Below are 21803 nucleotides of genomic sequence, written 5' to 3' on the forward strand. Positions count from 1 at the left end.
TGGAGTCCTCAAAGAGTACTGTGTAACCTCATCTAGAACATCCCCAGTTCTGTGACAGGTTTTCTGCCTCACCCCATTCCTACAATTCTTACCTAAATTCACAAAATTCTCTTACTTAAGTCTCTTTCCTTAAGATTTTTTTTTTTTAATTCTGGGCTTACTAATAGGCTGCCTGACTAATAAAAATGTCTTCCATTCTTAATCCTTTTTTTCTGTGATAAGGTATAGATATTTCATGTCTATACCTTGGGACTCTTGAACTTTTACAAAATAGTTGTATTCTATCCCATTGAAGGGGTTATAACCAGAGAGACATTTATTTGGCAGAAACATGAAGATGGAACACTGAAATCTGAAATACTGAATTGTGGTATGATGAAATATAAAGGTTTCCCACAAAATGCACAAGAAGAGAACTTCTGTGCTGTGATGCTGGTCTTGGAGGCTAAAAAACCAAATGCTATTTCCATTTGCACTATTTTCTGTATGCTCATACATTGATTTTTCTCCACTTAAAATAGTGGCTTCAGGCATACACGTTTGTGTAACATTTAATCGATTCCAGTGAGATATCCAAAAAATCTAAATATTTTGTATAAAAAGGAAATCATACAAATAATATTCACTATAAACAATGCATAGATTTCATTGCTTATGGTTAGAGAAAAGCGGGTTGGGGTTTGGGCAAAGCAGAGTCACAGGGTGGTCAGCGCTTGAGCTGAACAGAAAGCTGAGGCAAACATACCAGAATTTGGGAGTGGGACTCCCTGTCTGGTTTTCCAGGCAAGAATACCAAGTGGGTTGCTATTTCCTTCTACAATGGGCCACATTTTGTCAGAACTCTTCACTATGACCCGTCCATCTTGAATGGGTCTGCACAGCCTGGCTCATAACTTCATTGAGTTATGCAAGCCCATCACCACAACAATGCTGTGATCCATGAAGTTACAATACTTTGGCCACCTGATGCAAAGAACTGACTCATTGAAAAAGACCCTGATGCTGGGGGGAAATGAAGGTAAATGGAGAAGGGGATGGCAGAGGATGAGATGTTTAGATAACATTACCGAATCAATGGACTTGAATTTGAGTGAACTTTGAGAGATAGTAGAGTACAGAGAGCCAGGAATGTTGCAGTCCATGGAGTCACAAAGAGTCAGACACAACTTAGAGATTAAACAACAACTCCCTGTCTGCTGGAAATAGGAAGCTGGCTTAGAGGGAGGAGATAAGTGGCTTAGATCAGGGTATCTGTTTGGCCCATTGAGCTTACACATGAATTTCTGAGTGGAATTAAAATTTCATAACCTTTGTGTGAAACAAAAGTTAGGAGAATTCTCCCAATATCCTGTCAACCCTGTACTGAGGTTACTTTTTCACAAAATAAATATTGTTAATAGAGGTAATCCAGAAATGTCATATTAAGAAGCTTCAAATCCACGGTGCAATTCTATGGTAATAAGTACACACAAAGGTCAAGTAGCCAAAGAGCTAGGGAGAAAATTAGCAACTCAAGAAACCAGGGCGAATAGAAAAAAGCTTTAGTCCTGAGGCACAGTAGACACTGAAGCGGGGCACAGAATCAGAATCAGAACGATATTAGACTGCACGGCAATGGGGAAATAGTAAAGGCAATGTGGGATTTTATAAACTGCACTCGATGGAGATATAACGAATCAGAACTTGAAAAGTTTCATTTTTGTTACAGAGGAAAAGTATTAAAGGGAAGAAACAAAAAGAGAAGTTCAGGGCATGTATCCAGAAGGAGGCAGGGGTCTCTGGAGGTGATCCAGGAAATGAAAGCAGTGTACAATAATTACCCAGTTTTAAATTACAAATTTCTATGTGTGAACCTTTGCACACACATGGAACTCTTCTGTTTACCAGCTCAAGCAAAAATCTTCAATTCCCACTGGGAAATTTGACCACAGAAATAAATGTTTTTGTTCAGCTGAATGAAAAATAAAATTATTGTCATTTGTTTTGGTCCTAAGAATTATCATTTTTAAGCAGATAAGTAGATTGTTTAACTGGGTGGACTAAGATGACTCCACTCTGAGTGTGTTTAGTCTTTCTGTGCTTTTAATATGCACAGAAGTCCACATAGTGGTTTTAAATCTTTGAGAGCTGTGCTGTGCTGTGCTTAGTCGCTCAGTCGTGTCTGACTCTTTGCCACCCCATGGACTATGGCCCGCCAGGCTCCTCTGTCCATGGGGATTCTCCAGGAAAGAATACTGGAGTGGGTTGCCATGCCATCCTCCAGGGGATCTTCCCAACCCAGGGATCGAACTTAGGTCTCCCACTTTGCAGGCAGATTCTTTACCAACTGAGCTACCAGGGAAGCCCCAAATGTTTGGGGGACTAATACACAATTAATTTGGTTTTGAATATTGTTTGTTTGTTTGAACTCTTTGATAAATTGAGGGGATTCTCATCTTCCTACTCCTTAAATTTAACTGAAATTGTCTTAGTAACTGCAGTGCCTGCCTGAGGATGACATGAATATAAATCCCTCTCCTACTTAAATATACTTTATGGACTGACAATTTCTCCCCTTCAGTCCCACGATCCTCTAAGACCCCTCACATTACGGCTCCATGAACGTTTAGTGTGAAGCAGCTGGAGCATAGCCTGGCGGATCGTCCTGGTCTTCAAGCTGTAAATGATAGGGTTCAGTACAGGTGGTAGGAGCAAATAAACATTGGCCAAAATGCTACAGATCACCCTCGGAGTAGAGCTAAGGAGGCGATGTGTAAAGGACAGGCTGATCATCGGCACATAGAAAATAGTGACAGCACAGATGTGACACACACAAGTGTTGAGAGCTTTCTTTTGCTTCTTGGGGGCCACAATGCTCAGGACAGCACGGATTATCAGGACATAGGAGACAAGAATGAACAATAAGTCAGTCCCAGTCATGTAGAGCTGGAGAAACAAGCCCAAAAAGCTGTTGATCCAGGGGTTGGAATATGTATCTCTGATTATATCTGGGTGGTAACAAAATGGATGGGAAAGCTCCTTTCTTTCCTGGAAAGATACCCTCTTCAAGGCTAGAAGCATGGGAAAGATGAAAATTAGTTGCCGTACGCAAATGACTAGTGCGATCACCATGATCATCATGTCTTTGAGGACAGTGGCATATTTCAGTGGGTTACAGATAGCCATGAAGCGATCAAAAGCCATAACTGCCAGTACTGAGGATTCCAGGAAGGAGAAAGCATGTACAAAGAACATTTGAATGAGGCAAGCTTTAAAGCTGATTTCCCGGGCATGAAACCAGAGAACCCCAAGCACAGTGGGGAGGGTCGTGATGGTCAGACACAAATCAGCAGCTGACAACATGGAGAGGAAATAGTACATGGGCTTGTGGAGACGCTGCTCAACCAAGATGACAAACAGGATCATACTATTTCCCAAGAGAGCAATGATGTAGAGACAGCAGACAGGGATGGAGATCCAGACATGAGCGAGTTCCAGCCCAGGGAATGCAGTGAGGAGGAAGGTTGAAGCGGAGGATGTGGTGTTATTGAAAATCATCATGGTGGGTTGAGGACACGCCCTGAAAAAAGAGAAAACAATAATAGTATTTGTCATACTGATCCTTTTTCACAAACTAACTCTTCTATAAACTCTTCCCAAATTACACAATGTATCTCTGTATTCAAAACCTCCAATTTAATTATGATACCTATCACATAATTCTACAGTATCTTAAATTTTTCCTATCAGATCTGGCCCTATTTTTCTTTCTCTACCATCTCCCAACGAAAACCATCAATCTCTCTAGGTTCATCCCACCCTATTGCCCGGACCAGCCCTGACTTGAAGTAGGAAATACTTATAGACTTACGTCACACACATGCACACACACCAACAAAACAACAACTTCAATCACAACTGTTGGCTCTTAGTATTAAATCTCCAAGCTGGGACTTCTCTGGTGGTCCAGCAGTTAAGACTATGAGCTTCTGCTGCAGGAACAATGGGTTCCATTAAGATCCCACATGCTGTGTGGTGCACTCAAGAAAAAAAGTCTCCAAACTATATGAGTTGTTATAGAAATAATGGAGAAGTGCTTAAGGGCACTTCTTAAGGGCACCTGTGAAAGCATATTTCATAATGTTCTTGCTGGAAGATGGGCTAGGATTTTATATCCAGAAATACCCTTATACCTGAATTATTAGCCATTCTCTCCTAGTGGACTTTATTAGAAATGTCCTTTAGGTATCAGAGTTTCTTTATTTCTTTTCCTTTAATGGAACAGCTTCCTTAATTCCTCTCTCGTCTTCTCCACATCATCTTGTGCTCTAATTCTGTTTCTCTGTATCCTTTTCCTGGTCTACTGAAATAACAAGACCTTGTGTTCCTTCTGTCCAAACTTAGGTCTCTACCATGTTACTTGTAAGCAACTCACTGACTAGATTGCCCTAATGAATCCTGTAAAAATTTCAAATAATATTCTAGAATATATGATTTCAAGCATCCTAATCTAGGGATAGTGGGTAAGGCTAGACAAAATACTTATATAAAAAAATGTGAGAGGCCCTCAGCAAAATGAGATGAATGACTGTAAAAAGCATTAATGGAGAGGAAGTAGGGACCAAGAGCTTAAAGAGAGACACTCAGAGACAGACGGGATGAGGTGCTATCTTAAACTGGATTATCAGGTAGTTCACTGAGTTAGAAAGCCCATAGAATAATAGCTGCAAACACACACACACACACACACACACACACACACACACACACAACACACATACACACACACACACACACACACACAGAGATGATGTCATGAGGGAGGCAGAACCTGCAATGGATATTTAAGACAAGCATTGCAATTCTATTTAGGACTGTTTCAATGAGCTCTAATGTCATTGCTCATTTTAATTTTTCACTTGGGACATTTAGTTATCAAGAAAAAAACCAAAAAGGAATGATATACCTAGCCTAACCATTGTGTAGATATAGTCAATCATAGTTTTCTTACTCTTATTTTCCACTAGTCTAGGCTTTCTGTACCAGTGACAGAGTAGAATTTGTGCATAGCAGATCCTTCCAGTTGTTTTATAAAGATAAATGAGGGATTGCTGGTTATTTTCTTCCCATCCGTCAGTCTACTCTGGATGGTTATGGATAAAATTACTTGTTACAACAAAGAAATCAATTGCTTTTTCTGCTATAATATTTAGTATTGTTATATTATACTTGATTGAGAATAAAAGAGAAAGAAACAGGAAGACTAGTGACAACTTCTTTTCAATTTGATAACAAAGATATTAGAAGTGGATTCCTTTTCTGTGATAACCATCCTGGAAACTCTCTGCAATAATGTCGCTCAATCTATTGACTGTCTTTCAACAGTGCTTTACATATGCTTTTTATTACATTAATATTCTATTGGTTGATCACATTTCTTTCTTCCTCTAAAATTCTGGCTCTCTGCACATAAAACATATGTGTTCATTTTATGTTTTCTCCAGAGGCAAAGCATGGTGATAAGAGTTCAGATAAACTAATTTTCATTAGGTGTTTTAACAGGTGGATAGATAGATAACAGAGAGATAGATAAAGACTAGATGAGAGAAATACAAATTGAGACTGGAAGTTTTGAGGGCAAATTGTTTCCACAGATACGGGGAGCATAAGGAGAGTAATTAATCCTCTTATTGATTGGGAGAAGAAGGAGGGTAAGTGAAGAGAAAAGAAAAAGAATTAAAGTCTTTTATATTGTTAGCCAATTTACATGTAATTTTATATAATACCAAAAATTGATAGATATGTTTGTGCTTCTATTTTAGAGAAAGGAAATGAAACTGACAAGGTAAAATTATACATATACATTCAAAATTCAAAGCCAAATTTACTAACTTCAAAATCCATTAAACCATTTTTTATTAAACCATAGACCATTCGAGAAATCAGGCTTACAAGAGAAGTTAAACAGTTGAACACTGTGATATTCTTCTTTGAAAATGAAAGAACAGTTTCTATTATATACTTGTATGTGACTTAGAGGAAGTATAGAGATGAGAAATAAGTAAAACAACAATGTCCTTATGGCTTATTTAAAGAATATTTGTGGAGTTGATCAGTTTGCATAAAATATGCGTGGATCTTCACATATATTTGTATCGTGTATACCTCCATATGCCGGTGGACGTAGGGAGTTTTAGAATGGGAATGTAATCAAAAGATGACAACAATCAGATCCCAATTATTTTCTCTTATTTGAATTGTATCTCATAAAGGACAAAAAAATAATATGGGATGATATGAGGGGTTAGGAGGAAAGGAGACTCATTTCAGTTCATTATGCTACTGGAAAAATTGTTTCCAATGGGATAGGGATATGTAGGCAGGAGAAGGTTTTCTCTCCAGCTCACATAAGCCCATGCACTCTGGAACAAGTTATAGGACAAAACTCAGCGCCTAGTTTTGTCAAGATTTTCTCTGTACTAACTACTAACCAGAAGACTAGGCTAGTGCTTTATAGTACCAGTTGTTCATCTGACTGGTCAGGCAGAAGGTAACATCTATCAATTCACATAAGAAAGCTAGATTAAATGACTTGGATAAGATCCACCCAACTAAATAATGTAGTGGTCCAAAGGACAGCATCACTGCTTACTGGCATCAGTAAAGTATAGACCAATCCCCACCTTCTTCTATTCATTTCTCAACACTGAAATATATTCTTTCCACAATCTGGAACCCTGTCGTGACAGATCCAGGCCATATTAACCTGAAACTTTGCCTCCACTTCTCTGTACCACTTTATGGTTGGATCTTACATTTGACTCAATAATGAGGTCTGGTTAATATCGATCGGTAAGTTACATATGTAAGCACCATCTCCTTTTTCTGCTTTGAGTGTGAGTTTCTTAAAGGTTTGGAAATGCCTGATTTTCTTCTCTTAGTGCTAGCTACATAAAGGAGGATATGGAATAACATAAATCTGTAATTACTGTTGACTAATTTCTAAATGATCTTGACCACAGGCAGAGAGTTATGAGTTCTATCCCTTTTTCTCTTCCTTCCTCCCATTCTCTCATGTCTTTCATTTCCCTGTCTCAATTTCTTCAAGGCTCCATCACACCCCTCTGTTTATTGATCCTACCTTATTTATAGTTTCCGTAACTTCATTGATCTTCTCTTTTCCTCCTTCTCCTAGCATTTCTCACTTTTTAATCCCTTCCTTTCTGTTCCTACCCACTAATGCATTCTTCTTACCTGCTCAAGTCATCAGGAAATGGCACCAACTTCTCTTCAATCCCACCACAGAGCAGGGACTGAGCCAGCTCCCAAGAGTGGGCGCTTTAGAGGAAGATTAGTAGAGTCACCAGGCAACAGAGGGCTGGTGAACGAACTGGTTGGATCAAGAGTTATGGCGCCCATAAGACTATGTTCCTTTCCAACAGCTCAGATACATCTCCCTGACACGCTTCCAACCCTGCTCCCAGGCCCAAGCAAATCCCATATATCAGGAGCTGTAAGCAAAGCCCTGGCCCTGGGGGCTGACAGTAATGGGTGTCTTCAAAATCTGCCTGCCTGGGTCAGAAAACTGCAACCATTCCTCTTCACCCTGCCTTCGGCTACAGATTCTTAGCCCAGGATGCTCCCTGATGTCACAGCAGGCTCAGGAGAGTGCAGAGAGAGTCATCCCTATGTTCCCAGCTCCAATATGTGCTCTTTCTAACAAATCTTGTTGTCCTTCTTGTCATTCCTATGTTCCTCCTCTTACTCAGGATCCCTTTCTAAGAAGCCATCTTATTAACTGAATCACATCTGCAGCCTACCTACCCTTCTAAGCATAATTAAACTAGCATTTGATGAGGTCATAACACTTGCCAAAAATAACACTAACCCTTGAAACACATTGTTGTATTTATTTATTATCTTGCTTATGGGTTAAGTATTATTTTCCATTATTCCACAGTTGAGGAAATTGAAACTCAAAGAGGTTTTGAATAACTGTAAAAATTAGCTAGTTACAAAACTGGTATTCACCCATGTCTATCTTACTCTAAAGCTGTTAATCTTAAACAATATGCTATACTGCCTTCTCTGGTCATCCGCTTCCACTGATATTTCAGAAAATGTGATTGTAATACATGGTTCTAGATCTATCCATTCTATATTGCTTGATTCTCAATTCCATTCTTATAGCTCATTTTAGCCTCATTTTGACAAGAACCTGTCTCTAAGTGGCAACCCACTCCAGTACTCTTGCCTGGAGAATCTCATGGACAAAGCATCCTGGTAGGCTACAGTCCATGGGGTCACAAAGAGTCGGATAAGACTGAGCAACTTCGCTTTCACTTTCACATAGTAGGCAGTAAGTTAATAATTCTTACCATATCTAATGGGCTTCCCAGGTGGTGCTAGTGGTAAAGAACCCACCTGCCAATGTAGGAGACTTAAGAGACATGGGTTCGATCCATGGGTCAGGAAGATGCCCTGGAGGAGGGCTTGGCAGCCCACTTCTTGCCTGGACAATTCCCCGGACAGTGGAGCCTGGTGGGCTACAGTCCACAGGGTCCCTAAGAGTCATGCACACCTGAAGCGACTTAGCATGTGTGCAGCATATCTAATAATCCTTGAGTTTTTATCCTTCTTGAAGCATTTTTCCAACCATGTCTCATTTTATCGTAGCCAGATGCACTGGGCAAAGATGGAGATACCTATCCCAATGTATAACTAGAGAGATTAAGTTGTAGCATAAACTTTTTATACAACAAGTAATGTTTAGATTTATATATAAATACCATCCTTTCCCACTGGCTCTTCTCAGCAAAAATGAATGACTCTGGAAATTTCAAATGAGACTTATTAAAATTAAATGAGACAGAGAAGTTAGGCAGCATGAAATCAATCTTGATAAAATAGAGTTTTCACTCATTCATTAATTCACAAAGGACATATCTTATGAACTATATTAAGTGCATACTTGACATAGACAGATGCTGTATAAAAAGGGTCTCTTATGGTGTGGTTCTTATGAAGTATGTAGAATAGCAGGGACACAATGCTATTAGGTAATTAGAACATATATACTGTGAGAAACACTAACATAATAAAGGGAATGTCAGAAGTCTTCTGGACAGAAATAAAGTTGAAGTTTATATCAAAAATGTATCCAGAGTTCCCTATTATTGTAGCTCACTGAATTCATCATACTTTTTACTTGCTATTTTTTTTGTAATATATTTCTCTCCTGCTTCCAAACCATTATATATGCCTACACTATTTTTATGAAATATATTTACAGAACATATAAATAAACACTAAAGACAAAAGAAAACATATCCTATATTCAACAATATATGTCAACATGATTACAATGGAGCAAAAACAATTGGAGAATTTTTATTAAATAAGTTGTTAAAGGTTGGCATTCCAGAGAATACTAGTCAGCAATAAAGAGGAATAAACTACAAAGACCCACAACAACATGAGTGAATCTCAAATGCATTGCACTATGAAGCCAGACATGGAAGATTATGTGCTGAAGGGCCCATGGCATTCTGGAAAAACAAGAATTATATGCATGGAAACAAATTAGAGCTTGTCAGGGTTGGGCATGGGGGTTGACTAAAGGGGTAGCATGAGGTAATTTGAGAGAGTGATATAATTTTTCTGTATCTAGGTATCAGTGGTGGTTGCATGACTATGCATCTGTGAAAACTTAATAGAACTATATACCAAAACCAGTAAATTTTATTGTATATAAATATTGAAAAGTTGCTATACACCATTTTGAGAAAGAAACATTCATATTTGTATCAAGTTAAATTTTTGCTTTCATCAAAAGTACTATGAAATGGCATATAAAAACCTATTAGATCCTTCTCTCCACATGTGACCATTTAAACCTTCATTTCAATTTATTAGAATTGAATATAATTAAAATATTCAGTTCCTTGGTTGCACTAGCTAAGTATCAGATGCTCAGTAGCCATGTGTGGCTAGTGGTACTATATTAACAATAGAGATTTAGAACATTTAACATCACTGCAGGAATTCCTATTGGACAGTGATGTACTTGATCCTATTCTCTGATTCCATTGTGTTTGCACAGAAGTCCTAAGAGCCCACCCTGCCCCCACGGAACACTTGGACAATCCACTGACAGATCTGCTTGGTCCTAACACTGTATACAATCAGACTGAGCACAGGAGGCTGTGGCAGGTAGGTACAGGCCATGACTGTGTACTACAGGTGACACATGCTTCCCAAAGCAGTGAATCACAGTCATGCCAATGAGAGGTAGACAGAAGAGCAGCATGGCACAGATATGAGAGAGGCAGGTATTGAGAGCCCTGAGTATATCTTCCCAGGAAGCAGTGCCCAATACTGCCTGGAAGATTAGAAAGTAAGAGGCCAAGAGGATCAAGACATCTAGCACAATGATGAAGATCAACGCCAGGAGGCCGTAGATGCTGTTGACATGGGTGTCAGCACAGGCAAGCCTCATGGCATCCTGATGGAGGCACTATGCATGGGAGAGGGTGTTGGAGTGGCAGAAAGGTAACCTTTTGATAAGGAAAGGCACAGGGAGCACAGTCCCCACACTCTGCAGCAGGACTGCTGCTCCAATCCTGCCAATGACTCCATGAGTGAGAATCCTGCCAATGACTCCATAGTGCAAAGGAAAGCGAATAGCCATAAAGCGATCAAAGGCCATGGCCACCAGAACACCTGATTCCACTCCCTCAAAGGTGTGGATGAACATTTGAGTGACGCAGACATAAAGGGTTACTGAGCACCAGCTGAGCCAGTGAACACTGATCGTGATGGGCATGGAAGACAATAAAAGGCTGAGGTCAGTGGCAACTAGCATTGCCAGAAAATAATACATGGGCTCATGGAGATGTTGTTCAACTTTGATGACAGCTAGGAAGGTGGCATTACCCAGGAATGTGAAAATGTAAAGAAGAAGAGGGCAGGGCCAACCAGAAGTCCTTCTCTGGCATTCCTGGAGTCCCAGTAAGGGTGAAGGTCTGATGGTTATTAATAGTTGGGTTGAATGACAGCACTGTGGATCAAAGGCTTGACTAGGCAAAAAGAGAAGAACTCATTAAGCCAATCAGCTTCAATTACAATAACTGACAATAAGTTTTGAGATGTTAACCATGAGAGGCAGTGACAAATATTTTATGTTCGCATTCGGATACAGAAACTGATATCCCCACCCCCATGAAGCAATTCTATTACTGACAGCCATATGCTAAAATATCTAGGAGAACAACAACAAAAACTTTAATCAACACCTAAGCTAGGTGAATTGGATTACAATTCACCTAGAAATATGGAGCAGTTGCTTGCCTTCTTCCCAAGGAAAAAATGATACTGTACATTTCTGTGGGTCATAAAAACTGATGCAAATAACCAGAAAAGAAATATTATCAGGCACAAACAAGACATAAGGACTGTTCATGAACACGTATATGAAGACCTGTATGTATCTTAATTATGATCTTAAATTGTTGTGATTTAGACAAAATCCTCATTGAGATTCAAGTTTTCCACTTGCATGATGTGGGACAGAATGAGAAAGATAGTCTTCAAGGACTAAACTTCTGACTATCTGCATTCCCAGTAGTGTATGGGTACTAAAAGGACCTGAGATTACAGTAGGTGACGAAGGAAGAAATTATTTGGCTTTCCAAGGAATTTTATAAGGACCCACTATGATAGACAGAATAGCAGTCTCTGAGGATGTTCACCTTCTAATTCTTGAAACCTGTGAATATATTGGTTTGTAATGCAAAAGAAACTTTGAAGATGTCATTAAAGTTAAGGACTTCAGATGGAAGTTTATCCTGGATTACCCAGATAGGTCAAATCTGATCATATGAGTCCTCAAAAGTGAAGAAAATTCCCCAGCTGCAGAAAACCAGAGAGACAACAGCTTGAGAAAGACTCAGCAGGACTTGTGAAGATGAAGGTGGGGGACCAAGAGCCGAGGAATGCGAGTAGCCCCTAGATGCTGGAAAAGCCAAAGGAGTAGAATTTTCCCTGGAGTCCTCTGAAAGGAATGCAGACTTGATGGCACCTTGATTTTAGCCCAGTGAGAACAGTGTTGTTCTTCTGACATGCAGAACTGTAAGATAATAAACATAGGTATGCTGAGTCACTACATTCATGGTAATTTGTTGTGGGAGAAGAAGAAAACTAATATCCAGAGGAGCCAGAGGAGAGTTGCTTTAACCCCTTTTCAGAAATATTCCCATTCAGTCTCATGGACTCAGACCCTGTCCTTTTTCTTCATGGAAATTAGACTTCTCTGTCCTAAGGTATCAAGAAAAGAATTCTGAGATCCATTTCTGTGTTACACCTGAAAGAACAGAATACCAGATAGAACTTGCAATGAGTTTTACAACTAAAAACTGATCTAGTCAGGTGAAATCCACCTCTGGAGAATCTCCCAAAAGACAGGTTCAAACATTACTCAGATTGATGAAGTCATTGGCCTTGGTGTTGAGAACACAATTGGACTTAGTTTCCCTGTTCTTGCATGGAGATCTCTCATTCTATGCGTTCCCACTACTGTGCGGCTACTTTGGTAATCTCCTTGAGTTTCCAGCAGTTCTATTTCTTATTTTAATCCTGAGTAAGACCTAGATGAACTTATAAATCATTCTAGATGTTAGTGCCTAACAGTTGCAGTAAGAAAGATCAGTATTAAAATCTTGGTGTCATACAATTAAATATCTTCTATTTCAATTGCTTGTTATCTTTAGGAAGATGTATCCAAATGTACAGCTGAGATATCACTTTTGGGGGGTCAGTCTAGCCACAAATGATAAGAATTCAGGATTGAAGGAAGAACAGTGCTTTAATGGCTCTTAGCCATGTGTTATGATCCTTACTGAGCATCTCATAATGAGTTTCTCAAATAAAAGTATTCATATATTACACATACATGAATACAAGCAAAACTCTGCATAAAAATTAAGTGAATTCACATATTATTGAAGCCCATCTCAGGATCCATGTTGAAGAAAATGGAACAGAAGCCTGAGTCACAGAAAGAACAAAGTCACTAGACAAAATCAAGGGTTGGACATAAAGGGCAGAAAACTCTGGATGCTCGGGAATAAATGCAGACAGGAAAGAGTTACTCCAAGTTTCTTGACAGTCGATAGCTTAGTGCTGCACTGTCCACTCTGGTAGCCACTAGATCCCTGTGCCCATTTATCTTTATATTAATTAAGCTAATGACATCATCAGTACCTTAGCTGCCCTCGCTGTCTTTCAAGTATTCAGTTGCTACATGTTGCCAGGGACTGCTGTATTTGGAAAGTACAGATGTAGAATGTTTTCCTCATTCCAAAAAATTCTATTAAGATTTGAAAAATCAGTGATGCAGACTGCAAATTTAGAGAATACCAACATTCTAGCTGACCTTTTGCAAAATCTTAGCTCCAAGTGGATTTGAGTCTTTCATACTGCATAATCTCTGCCTCTCTTTGCCTCTCTGTCTTTGTCTCTTTTTGGGGGAAATTAAATAGGAAAGTACCACTAAAACTGAAGATTCTGGAGAGAGACCACCTGGGTTTGAATCACAGTTCTATTTCCTTAGACAAGTTACTTAAGAATCTCTGTGATTTATTCCTCACCTCTTTAAAATGAGTGGGATAGTTAAGAGTATCAACTGGGGATATTGGGCATTTTGTAAAGTACCAGGCAAATTAACACTAAAAATTTAGCTATAATTAATGAGCGCCTTTTTTCTCTGAACTTTGTCATATTTGGCTAACTGTGAGAATTAATCTCAAAAATATCAATAGGCTGTGGAATTTATTTACACACTGAGAGATATATCTACCTACTCATATATTCCGTTCCGTTCTGTTCCGTCGCTCGGTCGTGTCCGACTCTAGGCGACCCTGTGGACTGTAGCCTACCAGGCTTCTCCGTCCATGGGATTCTCCAGGCAAGAATTCTGGAGTGGGTTACCGTTTCCTTCTCCAGGGGATCTTCCGACCCAGGATTGAACCAGGGTCTCCTGCATTGGAGGAAGACGCTTTAACCTCTGAGCCACCAGGGAAGCCCACTCATATATTACTGATGTATTTTAATCAAATTCTGTATCATCTAAATCTTTGTCTCCACCACTGAATTTATCCCATCACTCAGTATCAGTGGCTTGAATGCTGTGACTGTTGCAGTGCTCAAGATCATGAATTCCACTGACTCTTCACTTAATCATGAATGCTTATTGTGAAGAATTTATTGCAAGCAGATCCTAGACAAAATAGAGATGAAAGGATAATATACTAGTAGAAATCATAGGTAGTGAAAATCAGTAAGAGGAAGAGAGGAATAAAGAACATTGATTCTGAGAGACTAGGAGTACAAAACAAACACTGCACTGACCATCTGAGGAGATTCATCCCAGAGATCAACACAGCCCATCCACAATTCAAGATGAGGTTTGCACGTAAGCCTGTTGATTCCTTAAGATCTGATGAACCCAGGAAAAGCTTTCATGTTTAACTAAGTTACTGATAAGTGACTTTGTTGAATGCCTACTAAGTTCGAGACAAGTCATAATAATCAGAAGATCAAAATGAGATTTCTTTTTTTTTTTTTGCCTTCCAAGACCCTTAGAAAAGAACACATGAAAAACAAGATCAGAAAGAAGAGTGGAATGTGTGCCTGGGGTTGAATAAAAACAAGCTTTACAGATGGGTCAATATGTTCACCTTGTTCACCTATGTATCCTCAACTGGACTCAAATTAACTCTGCCTCCATCAGTAGTAGTGACAGACAATGGAGAAGATCAAATGTAAACTTTCCTCACAGCAAAAGGACAGAAAGTTTATGGCGTAAGAAGAGTATGTGGGGAGGTGGAGGAGAAGTAGGATATGAGATTTTTCGCTTTTCCACCCACAACATTGAAGAACATTGACGAATTATTCAAAGTTCTTTACCACCCAGGCAGTCAGGGAGAAGAACTCTACCCTGAAAGACTGAGAAATCTATACTCTAAGTGTCTGAGCTACAGGCTGAAACAGAGTTCTGGTCCCTTGGATTTGTCTTCTGAGGAAACATAGACTCGTCTTTCACTTTGAGAAGAAATGTATTTGCTATTGGCCTTGAGCTGGCACTTAGGCAGGAAGGGCAAAATTGTCAGTGATCTTGTTACTTCTCTAATTGGCCTTTGGTAAAATGACACACTCTCCACCTAATTCTCTCATTTAGAGAGAGAGAGAGAAGGAAGTGGGACTTCCCTAGTGGGCCAGTGGTTAAGAATCTGCCTTCCAATGCAAGGTATAAAGGTTCAATCCCTGATCATGGAATTAAGATCCCACATGCCACTGGGCAACTACTGAGCCCATGTGCCCCACTAGAGAGAAGTCCATGTGCCTCAACTAAGACCCAACAGCCAAAAAAACAACCTTAAAAAAGAAGAATAGAAGGAAGTGAAATAATTCTCGCTGAGACTCTGATGATTCGAGGTTTTTATAGAAATAGAAGTCACAAGCAATAGATTTATATTGTCATAGATAGACAATGGCAGGGATAATGGGCAGATATTTTAAATTAAATCCTTTAATAATAAAAACATCTAAAATTTGCTCAGGGCTTATTTATGTTCCAAGTTTTCACATGTACTCCATTCAAATGATCATGAATACTTAATGGAAAATTACTGTTTATTATTGCCACTGTATGCATGAGTGAAAAATAGGGTCAGGCAAGTTAATTAACGTGACCCAAATCCCAAAGTAAAAGTTACATTGGGGTGCTCTAATCATTTTTCTTTTAAGTTCTATTTGATCCTAAAAAAGAGGATGAACTTTTAACCACAGAGACAACTTCTGTCATCAAATTCAAGAATGAACAGTAGACGGACCTCAATAGAGCTGACTTCCTTCACTCCCACCACTCAATCAGTTCAGTTCAGTTCAGTCGCTCAGTCATGTCAGACTCTTCAACCCCATGAACTGCAGCACACCAGGCCTCCCTGTCCATCACCAACTCCCGGAGTTTACCCAAACTCATGTCCATTGAGTCAGTTGATGCCAACCAACTATCTCATTCTCTGTCATCCCCTTCTCCTCCTGCCCTCAATCTTTCCCAGCATCAGGGTCTTTTCCAATGAGTCGTAGTTCAAAAGCATCAATTCTTCAGGGCTCAGCTTTCTTCACAGTCCAACTCTCACATCCATACATGACCACTGGAAAAACAATAGCCTTGACTAGACGGACCTTTGTTGGCCAAGTAATGTCTCTGTTTTTTAATATGCTGTCTAGGATGGTCAAAACTTTCTTTCCAAGGAGTAAAGGTCTTTTAATTTGATGGCTGCAGTCACTATCTGCAGTGATTTTGGAGCCCCCAAAAATAAAGTCAGCCACTGTTTCCCCATCTATTTGCCATGAAGTGACGGAACAGGATGCCATAATCTTAATTTTCTGAGTTTGAGCTTTAAGCCAACTCTTTCACTCTCCTCTTTCACTTTCATCAAGAGGCTCTTATTTCTCATGATGTACTCGGCATATAAGTTAAATAGCAGGGTGATATATACAGGCTTGAAGTACTCCTTTTCCTATTTGCAACCAGTCTGTTGTTCCATGTCCAGTTCGAACTGTTGCTTCCTTACCTGAATATAGGTTTCTGGTATTACCATCTGTTTCAGAATTTTCCACCGTTTATGGTGATCCATACAGTCAAAGGCTTTGGCATAGTCAATAAAGCAGAAGTAGATGTTTTTCTGGAACTCTCTTGCTTTTTCGATGATCCAACAGATGTTGACAATTTGATCTCTGGTTCCTCTGCCTTTTCTAAAACCAGCTTGAACATCTGGAAGTTCACTGACTTCTTTCATTTTTTCCCCTAAAAACTATATACTGCAGCTCTCTACATTCTGTGACAGCATTCTAGAAAAAGTACCACCCAGGTTTTGGTCTCCAACTTAATTAAAACCCAGTCTAGGAGATGAGAATCATTTCTGATGCTGACAACTACAGCAGTAAAACTGGGATTATAAACTAGCAGCATTTAGTCTAGAATCCCCTCTGCGGTGATCCTCTGGAGACAAGAGTATCAGTCTTGCTGAAGATGTCACCAGGGGCATAGACCATATAGACCCAGGCTTCTGGGCATATCGAACCTAATTTTCCCTGATGCAAACCTTTGATGACAAACATTCAAATACACAATCAATCTGAATCTCATATGAATGGTACTTCCCCAACTATATCCAACTACCGATATACTCTCTTGCCTAATCTTTCCAATTCAGTCTAAGAAAAAAAAAAGAGGGGAGGGAGGGAGGGATGTGGGGAGAGAGAGGAAGGAAAGAAAGAAGAGAGAAAGGGAAAGAAACTAAAAGAAAATGTGGAGCTCAGTCTTGTATCCACATACTTGTTTTCTTTTTTCTGCTTCATGAGTGTAAAGCCTTGCAACTCTGTGCTCTGTGGGCCCTCTTCCCACTTGCTTCCCATTTTCTCTTCAGTCAGCTTCAGTGAGAGCTCTTTCCCACTCCTCTGACATTGTTTTTGTGTGTGTCATCAATGTCTGCTTATTGCCAAACATTCCTCATCGTACTTTCCTTTTCAGCAAAATTCAATACAGTGGAAAATTGCCTTGATGTTGAATTGCTTTCTTTTCTGTTTTTCTCATTGTTTGTTTGCTTTTTTAATGTGTGTTTCACTATGTTTTTCTCCATCTTTAACGTCCACTCTTCAATATCTTTTGGTGGCTTATCTTCTTCCTACATCACTAAATGTTAGTGTATCTCTTATTAGGTCCATTCTCCTACTGAATGATATTATCAAGTCCCATTGCTTCACATACCAGCTATACGCTAATTTAGTTCTGCCTTAATCTCCAGGAACAGCTTTCTACATGATAATTCCACTCGGATATCAAATAAGAAGCTAAAAATTAGCATGATGAATACTGTAAACGTTTTTGCTGGTAAATTTCAAGAAATCAGACTAACCATACAACAATTCACTCAGCTGCTCAAATCAAAACTACAGATTATTTTCCCCTTCTTCCTTCTATCATTGCCAAGTCCTATTAAGTCCAAACCAAAGTATTTTCCACATACTTTAAATTATCTTCCTCTTCACCTCTATCATTTTAGCAAAGTCACCATGACCCCTTATCTGTAATATAGCAATAGCCTTCTAATTATTGATTTTTTAATATGCTTACTTGTTTGTTTTGTTGTGGTATAACAGCACGCCAGGCCTCCCTGTCCATCACCAACTCCCGGAGTTTACTCAAACTCATGTCCATCGAGTCGGTGATGCCATCCAGCCATCTCATTCTCTGTCGTCCCCATCTTCTCCCACCCCCAATCCCTCCTAGCATCAGACTCTTTTCCAGTGAGTCAACTCATCGCATGAGGTGGCCAAAGTATTGGAGTTTCAGCCTTAGCATCAGTCCTTCCAATGAACACCCAGGAATGATCTCCTTTAGAATGGACTGGTTGGATCTCCTTGCAGTCCAAGGGACTCTCAAGAGTCTTCTCCAGCAGTCACAAAGAGTCAGACACGACTGAGCGACTGAACTGAACTGAACTGAACTGAATTTATGGACCATAGAATTTATCCATTTTATATGTACAATTCAAAGAGCTTCAGTAAATCTATACAGCTGTGAAACTATCATGCCAAACTGATTTTAAGACTTCATCACACAATGAGATACCATTTCACACCAGTCAGAATGGCTGCTATCCAAAAGTCTACATGCAATAAATGCTGGAGAGGGTGTGGAGAAAAGGGAACCCTCTTACCCTGTTGGTGGGAATGCAAACTAGTACAGCCACTATGGAGAACAGTGTGGAGAGTCCTCAAAAAACTGGAAATAGAACTGCCATATGATCCAGCAATCACACTCCTGGGCATACACACTGAGGAAACCAGAATTGAAAGAGACACATGTACTCCAATGTTCATTGCAGCACTGTTTATAATAGCCAGGACATGGAAGCAACCTAGATGTCCATCTGCAGACGAATGCATAAGAAAGCTTTGGTACATATACTCGATGGAGTATTACTCAGCCATTAAAAAGAATGCATTTGAATCAGTTCTAATGAGGTGGATGAAACTGGAGCCTTTATACAGAGTGAAGTAAGCCAGAAAGAAAAACACCAAACAGTATACTAACGCATATATATGGAATATAGAAAGATGGAAATGATAACCCTGTATATGAGACAGCAAAAGAGACACAGATGTATAGAACAGTCTTTGGGACTCTGTGGGAGAGGGTGAGGGTGGGATGATTTGGGAGAATGGCATTGAAACATGTATATTATCATATGTGAAACGAATCACCAGTTCAGGGTCGATGCATGTTACAGGATGCTCGGGGCTGGTATGCGGGGATGACCCAAAGGGAGGATAAGGGGAGGAGGGAGGTGGGAGGGGGGTTCAGGAAGGGGAACTCATGTACACCCAGGGCGGATTCATGTCAATTTATGGCAAAACCAACCAATATAATATTGTAAAATTTAAAAAAAAAAGACTTCATCACATAAAAATATTCCCTGATGGTGGTTTGTTAGTCCTAGGCCTGTCTGTAGCTCCAGGAAACCACTGATACACTATCTATCTGTATAACTTGCCTTTACTAGAAATTTCATGTAAGTGGAGTCATATTAATACATTATTCTTTATGTCTATCTTTTTTCACTTAATGCAATGTTATGAGTTTTATTCCTGTTGCTGAATATGTTCATAATTTGTTCCTTTTCTTTCATGAACAGTATGTCACTGTACAGATAAAGCATCTTTATTTATCCAGTCACTAGTTGATATATATTTGGATTGCTTACAGCATTTGACTATTATAATAATGCCACTACAAACATTAATGAATAGTCTTTGTGTTGGCATGTTTTTGCACATATCAGGAGAAGGAATTACTGGATAGTGTGACAGGTCTTTATCTAATTTTGAAGATGTCAAACTGTTTACCAATGTGCTAAACCATTTTACACTCACATCAACCAGTTGTCAAATCCCACTTTACTTTCACATTCCAGCAGAATCTTTGGCTGCCAACTTACATTTTTCCTTGATGAAACAGAAAGATACATCTGGACATCTGAGAAGCTCCAAGACCCAGTAAGTCTCCCGGTGTGACCCAGGCAAACTTCTCTTTTAAGCACCAAGTGTCATTTGGGCATTTTGTCAATTGGTTCTGATGTGTATCTGACGTCAAGGGCCATTTGTGAGCATGGAGTACTGTTTGGACATTTTTACCAATTGATCTGACATGTGTCTACCATTGAGGAGTCGGTTTGTGAACGCTGAGTGTTATTTGGGCGTTTTGCCAAAATGTGTCATGTATCATGTCTGGAACTTTTCATGTTGAGCAAGTGTTTATTTTTTCATATTCTTGGGGGACTTGTGACAGCTCTGTCTTCTGGTGTGTGAGTATATATTTCATTTGTGTGACTGGTGCCGTTGTCTTTTGTAAAATGGGAACTTCAGGGTCAATTCATTGGAAAAAATTTAATCATGAAATCATGAATAAATTAAACATTATATGGCAACAGTATCCTTTAGACGCCGAAGAAAATTGGTTAAGGTGAAGCTCTTTTGAAATTTAAAAACGTATACTTTTTGCATATGCAGTTAGAGAAAGCTAGCTTGATAAAATACCATTTTCAGAATCTGACCCTGTGAGAACAAAAATATGCCTACGAGAAAGCTTGAAATAAACTCTTACCATGTCCTTGAAATACACAACAACCCAGTTTGCTTGAAACCTCAGCGTTGGGTTAATTAGTAGAACTTCAAAGATATTTGGGTGCATTAAACACACATCTTGCACTACATCAAAGGGAAATTGTGGTATAAGAAAAATGTATGTATTAAGAAGCTATAGGATATGTTCTTAAGTTTACCAACGAGAAAATGCTGATATAACAATTGTTACTTGTTTTTTGGTTTTGTTAAGGTTCTTTAAAAGTTAAAAATTAGAATATGTAATTAAACCTACTTAAATGATAGGGGAAACATTTCAGTATGTTAAGCAAGTAGGATATGTGTTACCAGTGAGAGAAAGTATAAAGACTGGTGATATTTTTGTTAAGGAAAGAAAAGGAGAATGATTTTGTCCTAGAGCTTGTTGCTTATGTATGAGGATAATACGGGACAAATTAATCTGGATCCAGAAAGTGAGAAAAGGTCTGTGAAAAAAGAAATTTGAGAAAAGAACTTTGTACATTGTCAGAATTAAGATTAGATTGAATTTAATTAGATGAATGAAAGTTTTGGTAATAGTAAACTGCTATAAGACTTTACTGATTCCAGAGTGGTAAGCAGCTGGGCCTCACTTTTGGGTAACACTGCTGCCAGGTTTGCTGATAGCTGACAAAGCCTCGGACTTTTTTCCCTCCATCTCAAGTTGACTCTGTACTCTCTGACAACATAGCAGCTGGCTTTGAGCCAGCTCCAGCCCGGTAAAACTACTTTTGAAAATTTGCTGATTAAATCAGTTGTGAAGGAATATGTCCTTACCTGAAGCTGTAAAAGGTTTTCAAATATGTTTCTCAATCTGTTGTTTGACATTGGTCAACTTCTAGCACCTTAGAATCTTTTGTTGTTGTATTTAAAAAAATTATTTATCCAGGTTTATGCATTTCTTTCTCTTCTTTTTTTTTTCTCTGCAGAGAGTATTCACCAACCTATTCCCTTTAAAGTAGGCAGAAATCTATCTTTTCCTTTTTTTTTTTTCTGCTTTAGAAATTTTACATTCAGTTCAGTTCAGTCGCTCAGTCGTGTCCGACTCTTTGCAACCCCATGAATCAGAGCACGCC

At 39.2% G+C, this 21803-nt stretch overlaps 1 protein-coding gene and 1 pseudogene across 1 annotated transcript; both read right to left on the minus strand.

The window, feature by feature from the left end:
- Nucleotides 1-2556: 2556 nt before the first annotated feature.
- OR51T1 (olfactory receptor family 51 subfamily T member 1) lies at nt 2557-3594 on the minus strand. The gene has a single exon (XM_088843488.1). The coding sequence runs from the start codon at nt 3592-3594 to the stop codon at nt 2557-2559; it is 1038 nt and encodes a 345-aa protein (XP_088699614.1).
- Nucleotides 3595-10086: 6492 nt separating this feature from the next.
- On the minus strand, nt 10087-21555 carry LOC129553641 (olfactory receptor 51H1-like; annotated as a pseudogene).
- Between the last annotated feature and the right edge of the window lie 248 nt (nt 21556-21803).

This window comes from Moschus berezovskii, chromosome 14, assembly GCF_049115385.1.
Source record: "Moschus berezovskii isolate FMDL1 chromosome 14, NW_MosBer_1.0, whole genome shotgun sequence".
In the NCBI taxonomy this organism is placed as follows: Eukaryota; Metazoa; Chordata; class Mammalia; order Artiodactyla; family Moschidae; genus Moschus; species Moschus berezovskii.

Coding starts and splice junctions, on each gene's coding strand:
- OR51T1 (XM_088843488.1), bottom strand. CDS start 3,594: ATGACAAATACTATTATTGTTTTCTCTTTTTTCAGGGCGTGTCCTCAA.